This window comes from Alligator sinensis, unplaced genomic scaffold, assembly GCF_000455745.1.
Source record: "Alligator sinensis unplaced genomic scaffold, ASM45574v1 scaffold214_1, whole genome shotgun sequence".
Lineage (NCBI taxonomy): Eukaryota > Metazoa > Chordata > Crocodylia > Alligatoridae > Alligator > Alligator sinensis.
In genome coordinates, this window is record NW_005842623.1 from 354,714 (window position 1) to 369,265 (window position 14,552).

Here is a 14,552-nt window from a genome sequence, read left to right on the forward strand (position 1 = left end):
GGGGGGGTTGTCACGTGAATGTATATATTATTTTACGGGGTCATGGTATCATGAAGTTTGAGAGCCCCTGATATAATCCAAAGTGTACCTGGTCAGTTCCATGGCAGGACTGTCCCTGTCCTCTTGGCCAGGGCTGGATCTCTCACGGCTTCTTCTGAGCTGGATGTGGCAGTGGTCGCAGAAGTTAACACAGCTGTCACTCACCCCACCACCGACATGGATTGCCAGTAGGGCTCCGTGTCCCAGATTTTGGTGGCATGTCCTGACTCCAAATTCCTGGCCCCTCCATGAGCCCCACAGGCCACATGACATGCCTCTGTGAGCCAGGGTCAGCCCACAGGCCATAAGTGTGATAGCTCTGTGGGGTGTTTATATGCATTTTGAAAACCTTTCATTGCTCACTTATTCCAGGCGGGATGTTAAAGGCAGAGAAGCTTTCAGAGCCAGCAGATATTCTAGCTGCAACAAACCATTTCACAAGCTAGACACCACCTCTCCTGAACTTTTCTGAGCAGAGACAGAACCTTCCCCACATCCCCCAGTCAGATTCAGGATCCGTGTTTCCCTTGCCTGTGGCAACAAAAGGTATCATGTTGCCCATTACTTGTAATTAAGCTTCTTCACACAGGGTTTACAGCATTCGAATGACTTTTGTTATTACTTTATGGCTCTGTGCAGAAGGGTAACTTAAATTTGGTGTCAATACTGGTTAATTTGCTTCTAGTGGAGAAGACCCCTATAGTAGGTAACCACCGCGTCTTCTCATGCTGTTCAAATATCAGCAAGACTGGATTATGTGCAACATCATTGCTCTGTCCATGGTTAATGCTGACAATTTCAGTTAGCTGTGGGAGCCATTGTCTTTCCCATTGTTGTATGGGGGTAGGGGTTGAATCCATAGGAAACAGGACGTTGGGGACCAGTTAGAATAGTTCTGCGGTGACTGGGTAAGCAACAATAACATTAATAACTGAATGATTGCTGTTCAAAGTCTTTTCATTTGGGCTGTAAAGGGACACTGCCAATGTCAAAATCATGCTGCTGTCTGACATGTGGTGAATACGGTTTATACACTTAATAGTTCTGATCCCTATAAATGAAAAGCATTAGAGAAGGGAGCGGGTTTTTTAAAATGTTTTTCAGGTCTATTTACTTTATATATAACCAGTTTCACCATTTTGCTTGTATAGTCAGCTTGTCTGTTTCTTTATTTTGTGCGCTTTTCATACAAGTAGCTGGAGAGAAACATTTTTTAAATAATAAAAATATTATAACCTCAGAAACTAGACTCAAGGGGACTCAAGAGCAGGTTTGCTAACTGGAGCTATATTTTAATTTACTTTTAAACTATTGACTAGATCATAAGATAGAGATGGGAGAGTGGTCTGTTTAAAATGTCGTTTTTAGGTTGAGGTTTAGTGAGACAAAGCTAGAAGGCAAGGGATTGCAAAGAATGTGGGTCAAAACCAACTCCCAGCTCCTGGAGTCAAATCCAGTCAGTCCTTATGTAGGGTCTGAGCCATGGTCCAATGCAGTTTAATAACAAGAAAAAAATGAAAAACTACAGTGAACTCGTGGCCTTAGTTGACTGCAGGCCCAATCCAAAGCTCAAATTTGTAGCTGAAGTCATTTTTATCTTCTTTCAGCTGGTTACTGGTCCCACTGACTTCAAGGCCAGTTGCTGGACTGAAAGGGAAGTGAGTCTGGACAGCTGTCACCTTGATCAACATGGAAGAGACTTTTATCCTCTGTGGATGAAACACAAAGGGGGGCCAGCGACAGCACGCTGACCAGCGGGCATTGTCGAATTAATGGAAATTAATGGGAACTTATTTGATGTTGAAGAATAGCAGGATTTGGATAGTCACATACATTTTGTTCCAAGTCTGCCTTCAGTTACTCTGTAGGTATTCCCATATCAGTCAGCTAGCTCTTACTAGCTCAGCTGAAGAAAAAATTGGACCTTCACTCTTTTACAGTTTGAGCCATTAAAGAGGGCTCTGTAAACAAAGATATAGTTATTTCTCTTATTTACAATTCACTTGGGGTCCCTTGGAAAATGAGCATTTTTTTGGCATTAGCCTATAAGGGGAAAAAACCTGAACCAAATTGTAAAATAAACTGTAAGGATGTGAGCAGGCGTTTGACTGGGGGAAATTAAAAAAAAAAAAAAAGGGGGAAAAAAAATGCATAATGCAATTGCACTGTGAAACTTTTTACCTTGCTCAATTGCTGAAGAAGGTATATGACTAACAGCTCAGTTGTTTGAAAATTGATACGGCTAGATTACTCAATTTTACGACACTATGAAAGTAATTTTGGGTTTTCGGTCCATTTTTTTTCCTCTCCCACGCTCCCTTCCCCTGTTGAAACTGACAAAGGTACGGTGCAGAATTGAGCTATTTCTGCTTTCTCCCTCCCGTTTCCTTTTCATTTCTCTTCTGTGCCTGGAAACAAGAGATTAATTTTGTCTGCCCTACGCTCCGCCTGCATGCCTCTCCCACTTTCAGAGACAGCAGCACTTGGGCTGTGTGTGTGTGAGTGTGTGTGTGTGTGTGTGTGTGTGTGTGTGAATGTGTGTGTGTGTTACTTCAGGGAAAAATAGAAGTAGCCGCCATATGCTTAGGATTTTTTTAATATTTTCCTGAAGTTCTCATTATAAAGAGACTGGACATATATATCAATGGGAAGTTCTCACTTACTAAACAAGGGCTTGCCTCTAGGTAATGATTTCACTGTCTATTTTGTTCAGTTTTCCTGTTTGAGATTGCTTTAAAGATACATCGATATATGTGTGTACATAAAGGCTTGTTCTGCTTCTTCTCTTCCCATCCCCCTCCTTTCGCTGCCTGCTTGCTTTGTGTGTGAGTGAGAGTGCATTTTTTTCCTGACTTGTTAGCTAATATATGGTTATTTCTAAATGAGAGGAGCTGATGGCCAGACATCATTATCTTTCAGACAACTTTGCCTAGCAACTGCCGGAATATAGGGATATTAAACAAATTTAACAGAAGACTTGCTGAAGCAGGGTTAAGGGACCTGAACTTGACTGCTACTCTAGTTCATTCTTTCTCCAAAAAAAAAAAAAAAAAGGAAGAAAAATGTCTGCAAGTAAAATAGCTTTAAATGTATATCCAGAATTTTAACTCTTTAAAAAAAAAAAAAATCTATGTCTATGTGCTTGGATTTAGCCATGCCCCGGCTTTTAACTGCAGTAAAACGCAGGTAAAATGCCTTGCAGGAAAAAAAAAAAAGAAAGAAAAAGAAACAACCAACCCTCGTACTAATATTTCAATAAACAGGAAGTCTAAAAGCGGCATTTTATTGCTGTTAAAAGTGCTTAAGGCCTGGCTTTTGAAATGATTTTGCTAAATCTGTGGACAGGTTATTTATTTGAAAGGTAAGGCTTTTGTCCAGAAATCTGAATTTCTTTCTTTCTTTCTTTCTTTTTTTTTTTAATGTGCTAGCAAATGCATTTATGGATTGCTGCTGTTGTTTAAGGTAAAGACAGATAACCTGCATGGGATGATTTTACAGTATGTGGCTAAATTGCTTGCTTAAAATTCTTGTGTTAATCTGAAGACTATTACGTGCTCCTTAAGGAACCGACAACAGCAAAATGTAGTTTAACAAGTTATTTTCTGACAGAAAGCAATAGAGCTGAATATAATAACTTTAGTTGCTGTGTATATTTGATGCAATATTGGTGTTTCTGGTTTTTGGTTTTTTTCAAATATTTTTAGAATCAGATGGCTGCTTCTCTACTTCTGGTAGTGATTCAGACTGTGTCTTTAGACTGTATGGTTACCAGTAATACTTTTTAAAATTTCGCCTGTTGTGGCTTAAAATAATTTGACTTAGTATTTTAATAATAGCAGAATGTTTGCTATCTAGTCCATGGCAGAGCAGCTACAAGGAAATCATCCTTTCAGCCTCATTTAAAAAAAATTAGGCCTGATGGGGCAATAGTGAATGTCTAGTTTTTCAGTGCATTAAAACGAATTACAATATTTGGGCTGTCGATGGGTGATTTTAATGTATCACAGAGATTCCTTTTCTCGAGTCTAGAAAACGTAAGCAAATTTATTTAGCAGGCTGGTTGGTCCATTGCAAGCTGTTTGGTATATCTGTTACAATATTTTTAATCTCATCATCATATTTCTGTAGAAAAAGAAAAAGGTGACTTTAATAAGAACAAAACTCATATTTCAGTCACGATTGCTTAGCCAGAAATCCCTGTAATTAATTGGCTGTGGTCGATATGCCAGCTTATTTAGTAAATAATAATGGAGTGAAAAAGCTAACTACTCAGAAAGTTGTGCTAACAGAGGGGAAATAATTTTCAGGGTGTATCTGCATGTGGTTTAATTTTCTCCTTGTGTTTGGCATATATGTGCATTAGTGTAAACCTATTTGTAGCTGCTGGATAAAATTAGCAGCACAAATTAACTCTGGTGATTTCAATATTAATGCTCTTTATTGATCTCCCCCCTCCTCACCCCCATAGAAGCAAAATTACAACAGTGGATTTCCTTGATCTCTTTTTTTTGAAATATTAGCTAAATATAATATAATTTATTGTCTGTAAGGAAACTAAGAAACAAAATCTCTTGCCTCTTTACTATCAATTCCTTGTAAGAACAGATTGCCTTAGTTTTTCAGTCTAAATATTGAACTTATATTACACAGTAACAAAATCCATTTAAAAATAAATCCATGGTGGCTAAATCATTCTTTCATTTATACTGGTGTCAATCTGAAGTAACTGCAGTAAAGTTAATGGAGTTATTCTGCATTAACACTGGTGGAACAGAGCTCAGTTTAGCCCAGTGGAAGTGGTCTGTTGTGTCTTTTTCCTTTGCTTTACAGATTTGTTTAAAATCTAGTATTGTTATGTATAGATGAGAAAAGACTATGTGGAGTCTGAGAGCCGTTCATGGTCCTAAAGACCAGATATGCTATAATATGTGGGCATAATATTGAATTAAGGGTAATGTGATAAAGCAAACAAAAAATGTATTACACTTTTTAGTTCAGTTCATTCTTCCTTTCTCTTTTTTAAGTATACTCTTTAGTGGTAAAGAGAGACATTGTATCTGTCCCTTGTTCAAAATTCCTGATGCATTTATTTATTAATATCTTTATTGCTAAGAGTTTTAATTTTATTTACAATGTGAACACAGCCGTCACAGTACTTAGTTCAAAATCTCATTAAAGAGATTAGAACTTGGACTGGACATGATAATATATTACCATACAGCTACTGAACTGTGCACTGTAGCTTTTTGAAGCCTAGTGTCAACCCATCTCTGTCAAATAACATCTAAAGCAATTAGATAATTAGGCAAGATTGTACCCTTTGAGAGAACTTTGACATTTTCCTAAAATGTGCATTTGTGTGGCTGTTAAAGATGTGAAATATGCAGGGTATTTTGAGTGACTGATAAGTGCATGGGAAGACATCGACTTCACTTATATCAAAGTAAAAGCACAGAAGGATTGATGTGCTATTTTTATTTACTGCTGTGAAAAAACCAATATTACATGTGCATTTAAAGCCACCCAGATCTGGGCTCCTGGTCTTGGTTGCCATTTTGCCTTTCCTTCCCCAATGTTAATTTGTAATAGTAGCATTTCTTTAAGGCAACCAGGGTAGATTGGAGGCTGGCCACTTGTGAGTTGGATTCAAAAGCAATATTTAGGCTCTGGCTTCTCAGGCCAGCTGGAGCATTGATGAGGTGATACTCTTCAGCAAGTGTCAGGCTCTCAAATCCCATGGCAGCTGGCAGTAGTAGCAACATTTCAGTCTCATCTGAGGCTACCTAACCTTCTGGCCCCTGTAATTATTTATTTAATGAGAGAGTAGGGATGGAGTTGCACAGTGTAAAAGTGTCCTTAAAATTTAAGGTGAGGATAAAAATTATAGTACCGCAGACCTTTGCCCTTAGGCTCCCTGCATTCCCCCCACACAGAGTGTTTACTAGCTAATTCCAGCCTGCAGAAATGAAGGTCCTGCTGCATGTGCATTGTGTCGCTATGTTCATGATTTCCTTCCTCCCCCACCACCTTAAAAACAAAGATGGCGATTCAGTCTGTCTTTTTAGTCCCCCTGGGAAAAATGTAGCAGACGTTCTTTTCATGTAATTCTAAAACAAACCTACTTATATTGCCAAAAGGCAAATATATATATATTTAACTGTATCCTCCTAACAAGATTAGAAACTCAAGGCAGGATTAAGGCACTGCAGACCTTTCTGCTGGTGTAAGAGGTATATTTTCAGATGCGTTTATTTTCATTACAAAATAGTCTCGTCCCGTCTTTCATAGCAGCTCGTGTGCTAGGTGTGCCAAAGGAGCACATGCATGTCTGCTGGCGTATCACACTGTGATGCGGGCACCGTCTGATGGAGCAAAGCTTAAGGAAGGTCTGACTGCGCGCAAGATGGCAGCCAAAGCTTGCTATGGCTGAGCCTATAGGTTAAACACTTTGCTTGGCATGTATTAAATGTTTGGGGCGATAGTCTTTGGATAGTCCTGTCCCATGCTTTGGCTGGTAAAGGAAATAGAGGTGCAAAGGCTTTCAACCACCCTTGACCCTCCTAATTCTAGTTCTGGCCATAGACCTGCCCCCAACCCCGGTACAACTTGAAACAGCCCAGGGCTCTTCTAATTTGGGACTGTTCTCACAAATTATTTGGAGGGCAGTCTGCTTTGCCTCATCCCTGCCTGCCCCATAATTCGGGGCCGAGGCAGGAAATGACAGACAGCTGTTAAATTAGCCTCAGCAGAAAAAATGCTCTGGCTTTTGTGCTGCCGGGGGAGTATATAGGGGCCCAAATCAAGGCTTTTGTCTCGGTGTGGGGAAGTCATTGTGACAGTAGGCAGCAGCAGCACCTAAAAGAGAAATTGCTTCTCATGATCAGAAATATGAGGAACTTCAGTCAATTCAATGGAATTGCTTTGAAAAAACAACACCTCTAAGTTTTCTTTCAAGAGACAGAGCGTCTGTGCAATGAGCAGGTGAACCGCTTTTGACGTGTGACGTGTGGAATACGCTTGCGTCGGCTATCCTAGAGCAGTCGTTTAATTTTCAAGACGAAAATGTAGAAATTAGCTTGTCATCCCTCGTGACACAGTTTTAGTATCTTATCTTAAACTACCATCACTTTATTTTTAGTGTCTTATTCTGTTATAATACCATTTGCTAATGAGCCAGTTTGTGTCTATTAGATATAATTAGTTTGTCTGATTTTTGTGTATTGCAGAGACTTATCAGGGAAAACCCTATTTTCTTTAGAAATCCAGTAGTATAATATAAGGATACTCAATCAAGTTGAGGGAAAAGATAGAAATTGCTCCTTTCTTCCTTTTTGATTCCTCTATTCCCCACACTCCTTTGCTCACACCTCTGCTGCACTTGGCTAGGAGAATGATTACTCTGATGTCAGGCATCAAGGGCAGAGGACTGTAAAATGGTTGCATTACTATGGCTCTTTCAAATAGGGGCAATTAAATGTTTGGGTACTTCCGCCTAAATTATTCTTGGAATACAATGAGATTATCAGAGTTTGTGTAAATCTCTGTTTGATTTTCTGCAAAAAAACGGTGTGTCACAAATTGCTACATCATTTTCCTTGTTTTTATTGATTCGGAGGAAGGGACCTCTGTGTGCCCCTATGCGTTCGTCTCTTCATCCTTCTCTTATTAAAAATTCTAGCTTTTGGGGGGATCTCCCTCTAGTATACTTGCAAGTATAGTTTCTTTAGTCAGCCAGAAAGAGCAGACTGGAAAATAGCACAAGAAATTCTCTTAAATTTCTTGACTGTGAGCACTGACATTTACAGTGGTTTCAGACTTGGTTGTTCTCAAAGGAAACTTTTATTTCTGTAATACATTTAGGCTTGTTTGTGTTATACTGTTTAAAAATCAGGTAACGTTGTTCTTTTAATTTTACTTCAGCTTAGATATTTTGTGGCTTGAGTCATATATTCTGTTAAAACAGTTATATTCACAGGTCAGTGGGTGTCTTTTGTCAGTACCTAAATAATTTTCAGCTTGTTACATCACCGCTAGCAGAGTTGCATAAATCTGGAATCAAAGTTGTTCATGCTTCTTGACTCTGTATGTCTGAAAAAATTCATTGCAATAGTCACTTTTTATTCTCTCCTCTTTTTTTTTCTTTTTTTTTGTGTGTGTGTGGGGGTGGAGGTGGGGGGAGGGATGTCAAAATATGATGAGGGAGAAATAAAATTCCTTGCTTGACTGAGTCATAAATCCACATTCCTGTTCACAATCCAAACTTCTCACTGTAGGAGATACAGTAACCGTCTTCCTAAAAAGCCCTAATATGTCTTTAAAGATTGAAATGTAATGTAGCAGTTGAGCAGAGTCCTGTGATGGAAAGGGAGCACATCTTCAAAGCAGGAACTCCTGGAGCTATCATGCCAGCTTTAAAGTATTGCTGCATGAAGCTCAAGGTGCCTTGCAGAAAGCCACCCTCGCCTCCAAGTGGATGCCGAACCGCCTAGCTTCTACATGAGGCTAGCTCAGATGAGGCTCCTCCCATATAAAACTTTAGTGTCAAATGTTACAAGAGCTAGGTACATAGAGACTTTCTCACCCTCTTTAGCTATCTGCGGTGACTGAGTTCATACATCTTAGACCAAAAAAAAAAAAAAAAAAGGCTCGTGGTAACCCACAGATCCACTTCATCAAGGGGAGGCAATAACTAAAAATGATGCCAGGGTGTGGTCATGCACAGAGAATCACTAAAGCAGGATGCCCCCTCCCCCCTTCTCACCTTCCCCAAATTTTGTGACATTTTGTCATTCTACGGTATGTCGAAGTGGTGCACAAGTGAGCCAAAAGTTGGGGGAATCAGCAAAAATGGAGTTTCACCATGGCATATGCTCTCCAGTTAGGTTGGGCTGATCCACAGGTGGGTTTGCAGAAAGGGACTGCTGCCTGAAGCGGTTCATTGTGCTGTGCGTTCTTTGATGCACAATAGTCAAAGGTGCAATTGAAACTTCACTTTACCCAGGCAAAGTTTTTCCTTTGGTTTCAGTGGGAGTTTTGCCTGAAGGTGGTCTTTCACAATTGACCCACATGCTGTAATCTGAATGTTACAAGCTTACCTTTGTCTTTTTGCCCATTCACAGTCTAAGCTGGAAAGAAGAAAAGGTGTTTTGTCATAAACTGCAATGTTTAGCACTTAATCAGAACTTCCAAATGAGCCAAGTTTCAGTAGATGGTCACAGACCATCTCTGCCCTTTTTGGTATGTAGTTTTTAGCCTTTGCAGAGTCATGTAGGAGAAAACTGTTTTGCAGAGATAACCACAAGCCATGCACCGAGCTCCTTAACTGATATTTAAGTGCTTTATTCTCTTTAGTGTGTTGCACCAGATACGTTAAACTGTTTATATTCAACCAGATAATGAGCATTTTCACATTTGTGGTGTACCAAACATCTTAATATGCTTGTAGTACTTCACTGAATAACATTAATGTGTATCATAGCTGTTTGGTGTTGAAAGAATCGAGAGAAATAACCTCACTGGTTGACAACGGTTTTATGTTGTGTGTGTGTGTGTTTGACTTGAATCGGACAGCTGCATCGCTCTCTCTGTTACCAACATGTTTTCTGGACAAGACATACAACTAAGATCCTGACCAAAGATCTCAAGGCATTTCTGGTTACCCCAGTCCTGGCTAAATTTTAACCTTTCTGTCTAAAATTAGCTCCTAAAACAACCTTTCAAAATCATGTCCAAAAGTGCTGTGTTTCAGTGGAGTGTGAAATAATCGGGTGTGTATCAATTTGTTTGTCCTGTCCAAAGGAATCCTCAGGATGAAAAGTGTTGTATAATTTTTGGATAGTATCATGGCATTAACACTTTTTCATAGTTGTTTTCATTAAAAAAATCATTCGTTTTCAAAATCTGTCTGTAAAATCTGTCTAGAATACTGAGATCTTCAGTGACTTCAGCATAAAAGGCCACTTTCTCCCCCCTGTGCACATGCATAATTAATATTACTGTAACTTTGTTCAGTGTTTCCATCAGGGGACTCTCATTGATTCTCCAGCCCCCTTGGGGACTTTTCAGTTTTGCAGCTTATCTCAGCGTGTTGAATTTTGGGATGGGGGACTCCATTTAGAGTCCTCTCCTGTTCTTCTCCTCCTGCTTAAATGGCTGCTTAAGCCTACCCTTGCTGAGCTTCTTGGTCAGCAGTTTAGCCACCAAAGCACCGCTGCTGCTTGGCTGGTTCCGTCTTTGAACTTGATGCCACCAGACAGCTGATTTTATTATAAGTAAAAGCAGCATCTAAGAAAATAACCTTTTATCTGTGAGAAACAGAATGTATTTCAGACTCAACTGTCTAGATAAAAAAAAAAAGTGCTGTTTTTTAAATGGTTTGGGGGAGGGAGGGTCACAATAGAGCCTCTATTGTGCTGTCAGCACTGTGAGTACAGGAAATCACAAATTAGTTATGACGAGAATATTGCAGGGGAGTTTTTAGTTTACTTAATTCCCAGAGTATCTTGAGGTTTTTTTTAAAACTGTTTCACAATAGTTTGCTTTTTGATCTTGGTAGAGCATGTTTATCTTTGCTTGTCCTACAGCCAGACTTTCTTGCAGAAATCTTTGTGCCAGGGGTGCAGGCTTGAGACCCTTCTATCCAGACAGCTTCCCTTTCAACCCCAAATACTGTCTTGAGTTCAAAAGCAGCCAAGCACATTCACACACATTTAACCCACTGTACAACCATCTTGCAGCCATCCAAGATGTAATCCTAGCTCCTACCTCTGTGTATGCTGTAGAGAGAGCTGCATTACAGGCAGAGGTGTTGGTCTTTGTAGCTAGGGACAGACTTTCAAAAAGCCTGAGCCTGAATTGATTCAATCTTTGCAGGTTAGCCTAACCTGGCTAGGCTGAACCAGTTTGTAACTGCACAGACATCCCAGACATGCAGGCACATTGCCTGCAGTGGTTCAGGCTAGACGCTGGGGGGTGCTAAAGCAGCCATCCCATCCATACAACAGCACTGAGCTGAGGTCAGTGGGTGTGGCCAGACCCAGGCAGGATGTTCTGATTAGCCCAGCAGGGAATTGATAACAGTATTTATCATGCCCTAACTCAGTGTTTATCACCCCATTAAGAAAACAACAGAGGGATATTACCAGCTACCTGTTGAGTCTGCCTGTTGATTCAGCACAGACTGTAGCCAGCATGTGGTCTGCTAGCTAATATGCAGACACCTCCTCAGCAAGGCAGAGGGGAGGAGGGAATTCCTGCTTAGCAGGGAGTGGTGAGGGGCAGGGAGGGAGCAGCCTTTAGTCCCTGCCAGGGCTCCAGCCAGGGAACAGAGAGGAGAGACCAGCCCTGCTGTGGAGCAGATAGCTCAGCCTGGCCCAGAGAGCAGGCCAGAATGCTGGGGGAGTCTGGTTTATCTTAAACCAGCAAGAGGTCTGGGACAGACATTGCATAAACCAGTTTGAGCCAAATCAGTGAAGTCTGATACTACATTCCACCAGGTTTATCTCAAACTGGTTTCAGCCATTTTCAAACTGGTTACGGGTTTAAACCAGTTTCTGATCATTTAAACTGGCTTATGTATAATGCCTGTCCCTAGCCCATGAGACACTGCAGAGCAGTCCTTTTCGCCCTTGCAAGGTTCTGAGTCACTCTGCTCCCTTTGAAATCACTGGGAACCGGAGCTGGCAACTCACAGGACGCAAAACACTGAACCAAAGATGGCTTGGGTGTTACTCTGTTGACCAGTTGACTCCATCATACCAGAGATGAATTAAGCCCCTACCTGTGGACAGGGGAACGCACTCTATCATTCACGTATAGAATTTAGCATGCTACAGATATAGACTACATTGGCTTTCTTTATAAACCAGCAATGTAAATATTACAGTGTATTTTAAATGGGCAACTAGAATGGATTAATGCCTAAACACTGCAAACTTTGTACTGCTTCACATTTAGCTTAATAACTTTGTTAATGTCATCTCCCTTGGCCTGCTTTTAAGTCTCTTAATATTTCTTTTTCTGAACATGCTGAGCTGTATAGCTTTGCTAGAAAAAGTAGTGTTTTGTTTGTTGGAGCAGGAAAATAATCTCTCTCTTGCAGAAGATTGCAAGCAGAAAAGAAGCAGAAGAGATCAAAGTTTGCTTTTGCCTTTGTTGCAGAAAGTTATTGTAAATAGGGTAAAGATTTTACACTTTTTCAAGCATAGTAAAGCTATGCATATGCTTTGGGTCTGTTAGGATGAAAAAACTGCTTTGCAGAAATGAGACTGGAAAGTTTGCCTGCTTGAGTTCTGTATTAATTGTACATTTGAAAATGTTTCCAAATAAAATATTAAGCCTTGGTTATTCTACTCAAAGCAGCGAGTAGCCCTAAAATATCAAAGATGTCTTTGATTCTGCATAGACATCATGAGAAGATTGGCCCAGGAATAAAGTCTTGTCTGCATGAGAAAGTTTCACAGATTACACTAAAGGACATGGGTTTAAACCAATTTCATTGAACTGGGACATGGTTTTAAACCAATTTAGTTGAACTGGCACAGCCGCCTGCACGGGTTCTCTTATTGCAGTTTGGTTTACACTTCTTTCTCTTTGACTTAAATTGTTTAAGAATCAGCTGCAACGAAACATGTTTAAGGTTAAACTGGTGCAACTTTCACATGAAGACAAGACCTAAGTTGGTTATTTCTTTACTGAATAACTTACATTTCCCTTCCTCTTTTCAACCAGAATAGGCCCTGTGCTACGCAGGGCACAGGATACTGAAGCTGCTTCCCTCCACAAGTGGAGCAGCTGATGCTAGATTTTCTTGGATGCAGTACAGAGTGGGCTGACTGTTCTTCAATGGGCTTCAGGGCTCTGGAATTACCTCTACACCTCTGGTTTGAATACCCTGACTTTCAAAGTGTGCTGCATGTCTCTTTTTGCCCGGCTATTGATAAGAGTGGAGGGAAACAGGAGCATTGGTGCATGTTAGTGTGGCATTGCACAGGGACTCAAGCAGCCTGGGTTGTATTCCCAACTCAGCTAGTAGTGTGCAGAATAACCTTGGGCCGCTTGCTTCTCCTCATTTTGTCTCAGTTTCCCCATCTTCCAAATGGGGCACTGATACTGACCCCATTTTGTAAAGCACAGTGTGATCTATTGATGAAAAGTGTTATATGAAGGCTAGATGGTATCATCATCATCATCATTTGCATTTAGAACTGCTGCTTTGTAGAGCTTATTGCCATATGTATCTGATTTTCTAATTTATGTAATTGCCAGGGCTTTCAGAGTTTGTGTATGGATGTTTTCTACTCTGAATTGAATTAAAATAGAGAGCATGAAAAGAATACAGTCTGACCTAATAGTTGTGTCCCAGACAAATCATTCTTCTGTAATTATGGGGGAGAGACTCAATCCAAAAATGGCTTTCCACCGCTATAGTGCTCCCTCTTTAGGTCTGTATGTTCAGACAAGGAGGTCCTACTGTATCAGTTAGCTTGACAAGCCTAACATGCGAAGTATCCAGCAAACAAATGGTGCAATGATTAGGCTGCAAGTCGTATGCAATACATTGAAAACCAGCATTACCAATATTGAAATACAGTGTTTTGCTAGCACTGAGTACTCTTGATCCTGCTGAGATTCAGAGCTTTGAACTGGAGACATGATTGCAAGCTATTTTTACTCAACAGTTGAACTCTGGAAAGGGAAGAGTAGAGGATAATTTCTTGCCGTGTGAGTTTGCACGTTGAATGAGCAGTAAAGACTTTGAGATGAGAGATAAGTAAAGACGGCTACTGTATGAGAACCAGATGGAAAATGGTGAGAGAAATAGCTTCTGTTGAAAACAGAAAGGGGGATTTTTTTGAGTTTTATTTTAGGGTTTTCCCTACCCCACACAGCTGTTGTATCTGGCTTCCTCCTGTGCTTTTCTTCCTGAAGTGGGGCCCATGCAGGAATCAGACCCATAGCAGGACACAATTCCCTCTCATTAATCGCATGACAGAACGCAGGGCAAAACACGAGGCTTCCCACAGGAGCCTTTTGTCACCATCTGTATCACGTCTATGTTATAGCACAGAGTCTGGTAGTCCAGATCAAGAAAGAAGTTCCCTTTAGAGTATGCATCCTACGCAAGATTGTCCAGTATGTGGTGTTATACATAGTCCAATCATTTGGTAGCCAGGTTTCTAGCTTTTTGTGGTTTTGTGGACTGCAGTAATGTTTTGTGATGATGGGGGTTGAGACCCATCCGATTCATTTCAGTCTTCCTCGGCAGTCCAAGATGATTGTCTTCCACAATTGTCTTATCTGTGTGTCCGAAGATCGCTGATGAGGCCCATCTGGAATCGACAGACTCTGCTGCAGCTCGGAGATGTGTTTCTGTGTGGGGCAGGTGGCGCTAGGTTTTTGGTTCGGTCCACAACACGTTGTTTCTGCCACTCCCGCTTTTCCATCTCCTGTTGTTGTCATGAAGTTTCAAAAATACTGTGATTCCTGCAGCGCACTCTTCCTTCCTTTGGGGC

At 40.6% G+C, this 14,552-nt stretch overlaps 1 protein-coding gene across 11 annotated transcripts in view; it reads left to right on the forward strand.

Annotated features, from left to right (window-relative positions):
- Positions 1 to 14,552, forward strand: part of CTBP1 (C-terminal binding protein 1) — a 434,128-nt gene that overhangs the window by 342,215 nt on the left and 77,361 nt on the right. For 2 of the 11 annotated variants that reach the window (XM_025215128.1, XM_006033352.3), the window contains exon 1: positions 2,909 to 3,400. The exons of 4 other annotated variants lie outside the window; for them this stretch is intronic. Coding sequence is in view for 2 of the 7 variants with exons in the window: in XM_025215122.1 (XP_025070907.1) it covers positions 3,360 to 3,400 (41 nt within the window). In the remaining 5 variants the exon portion in view is untranslated. Of the gene's footprint in view, positions 1 to 2,523; positions 2,724 to 2,896; positions 3,401 to 14,552 lie in introns of those variants that run through there. 5 more of the 11 variants (XM_006033349.3, XM_025215125.1, XM_006033351.3 and 2 more) reach the window with 5 other exon arrangements.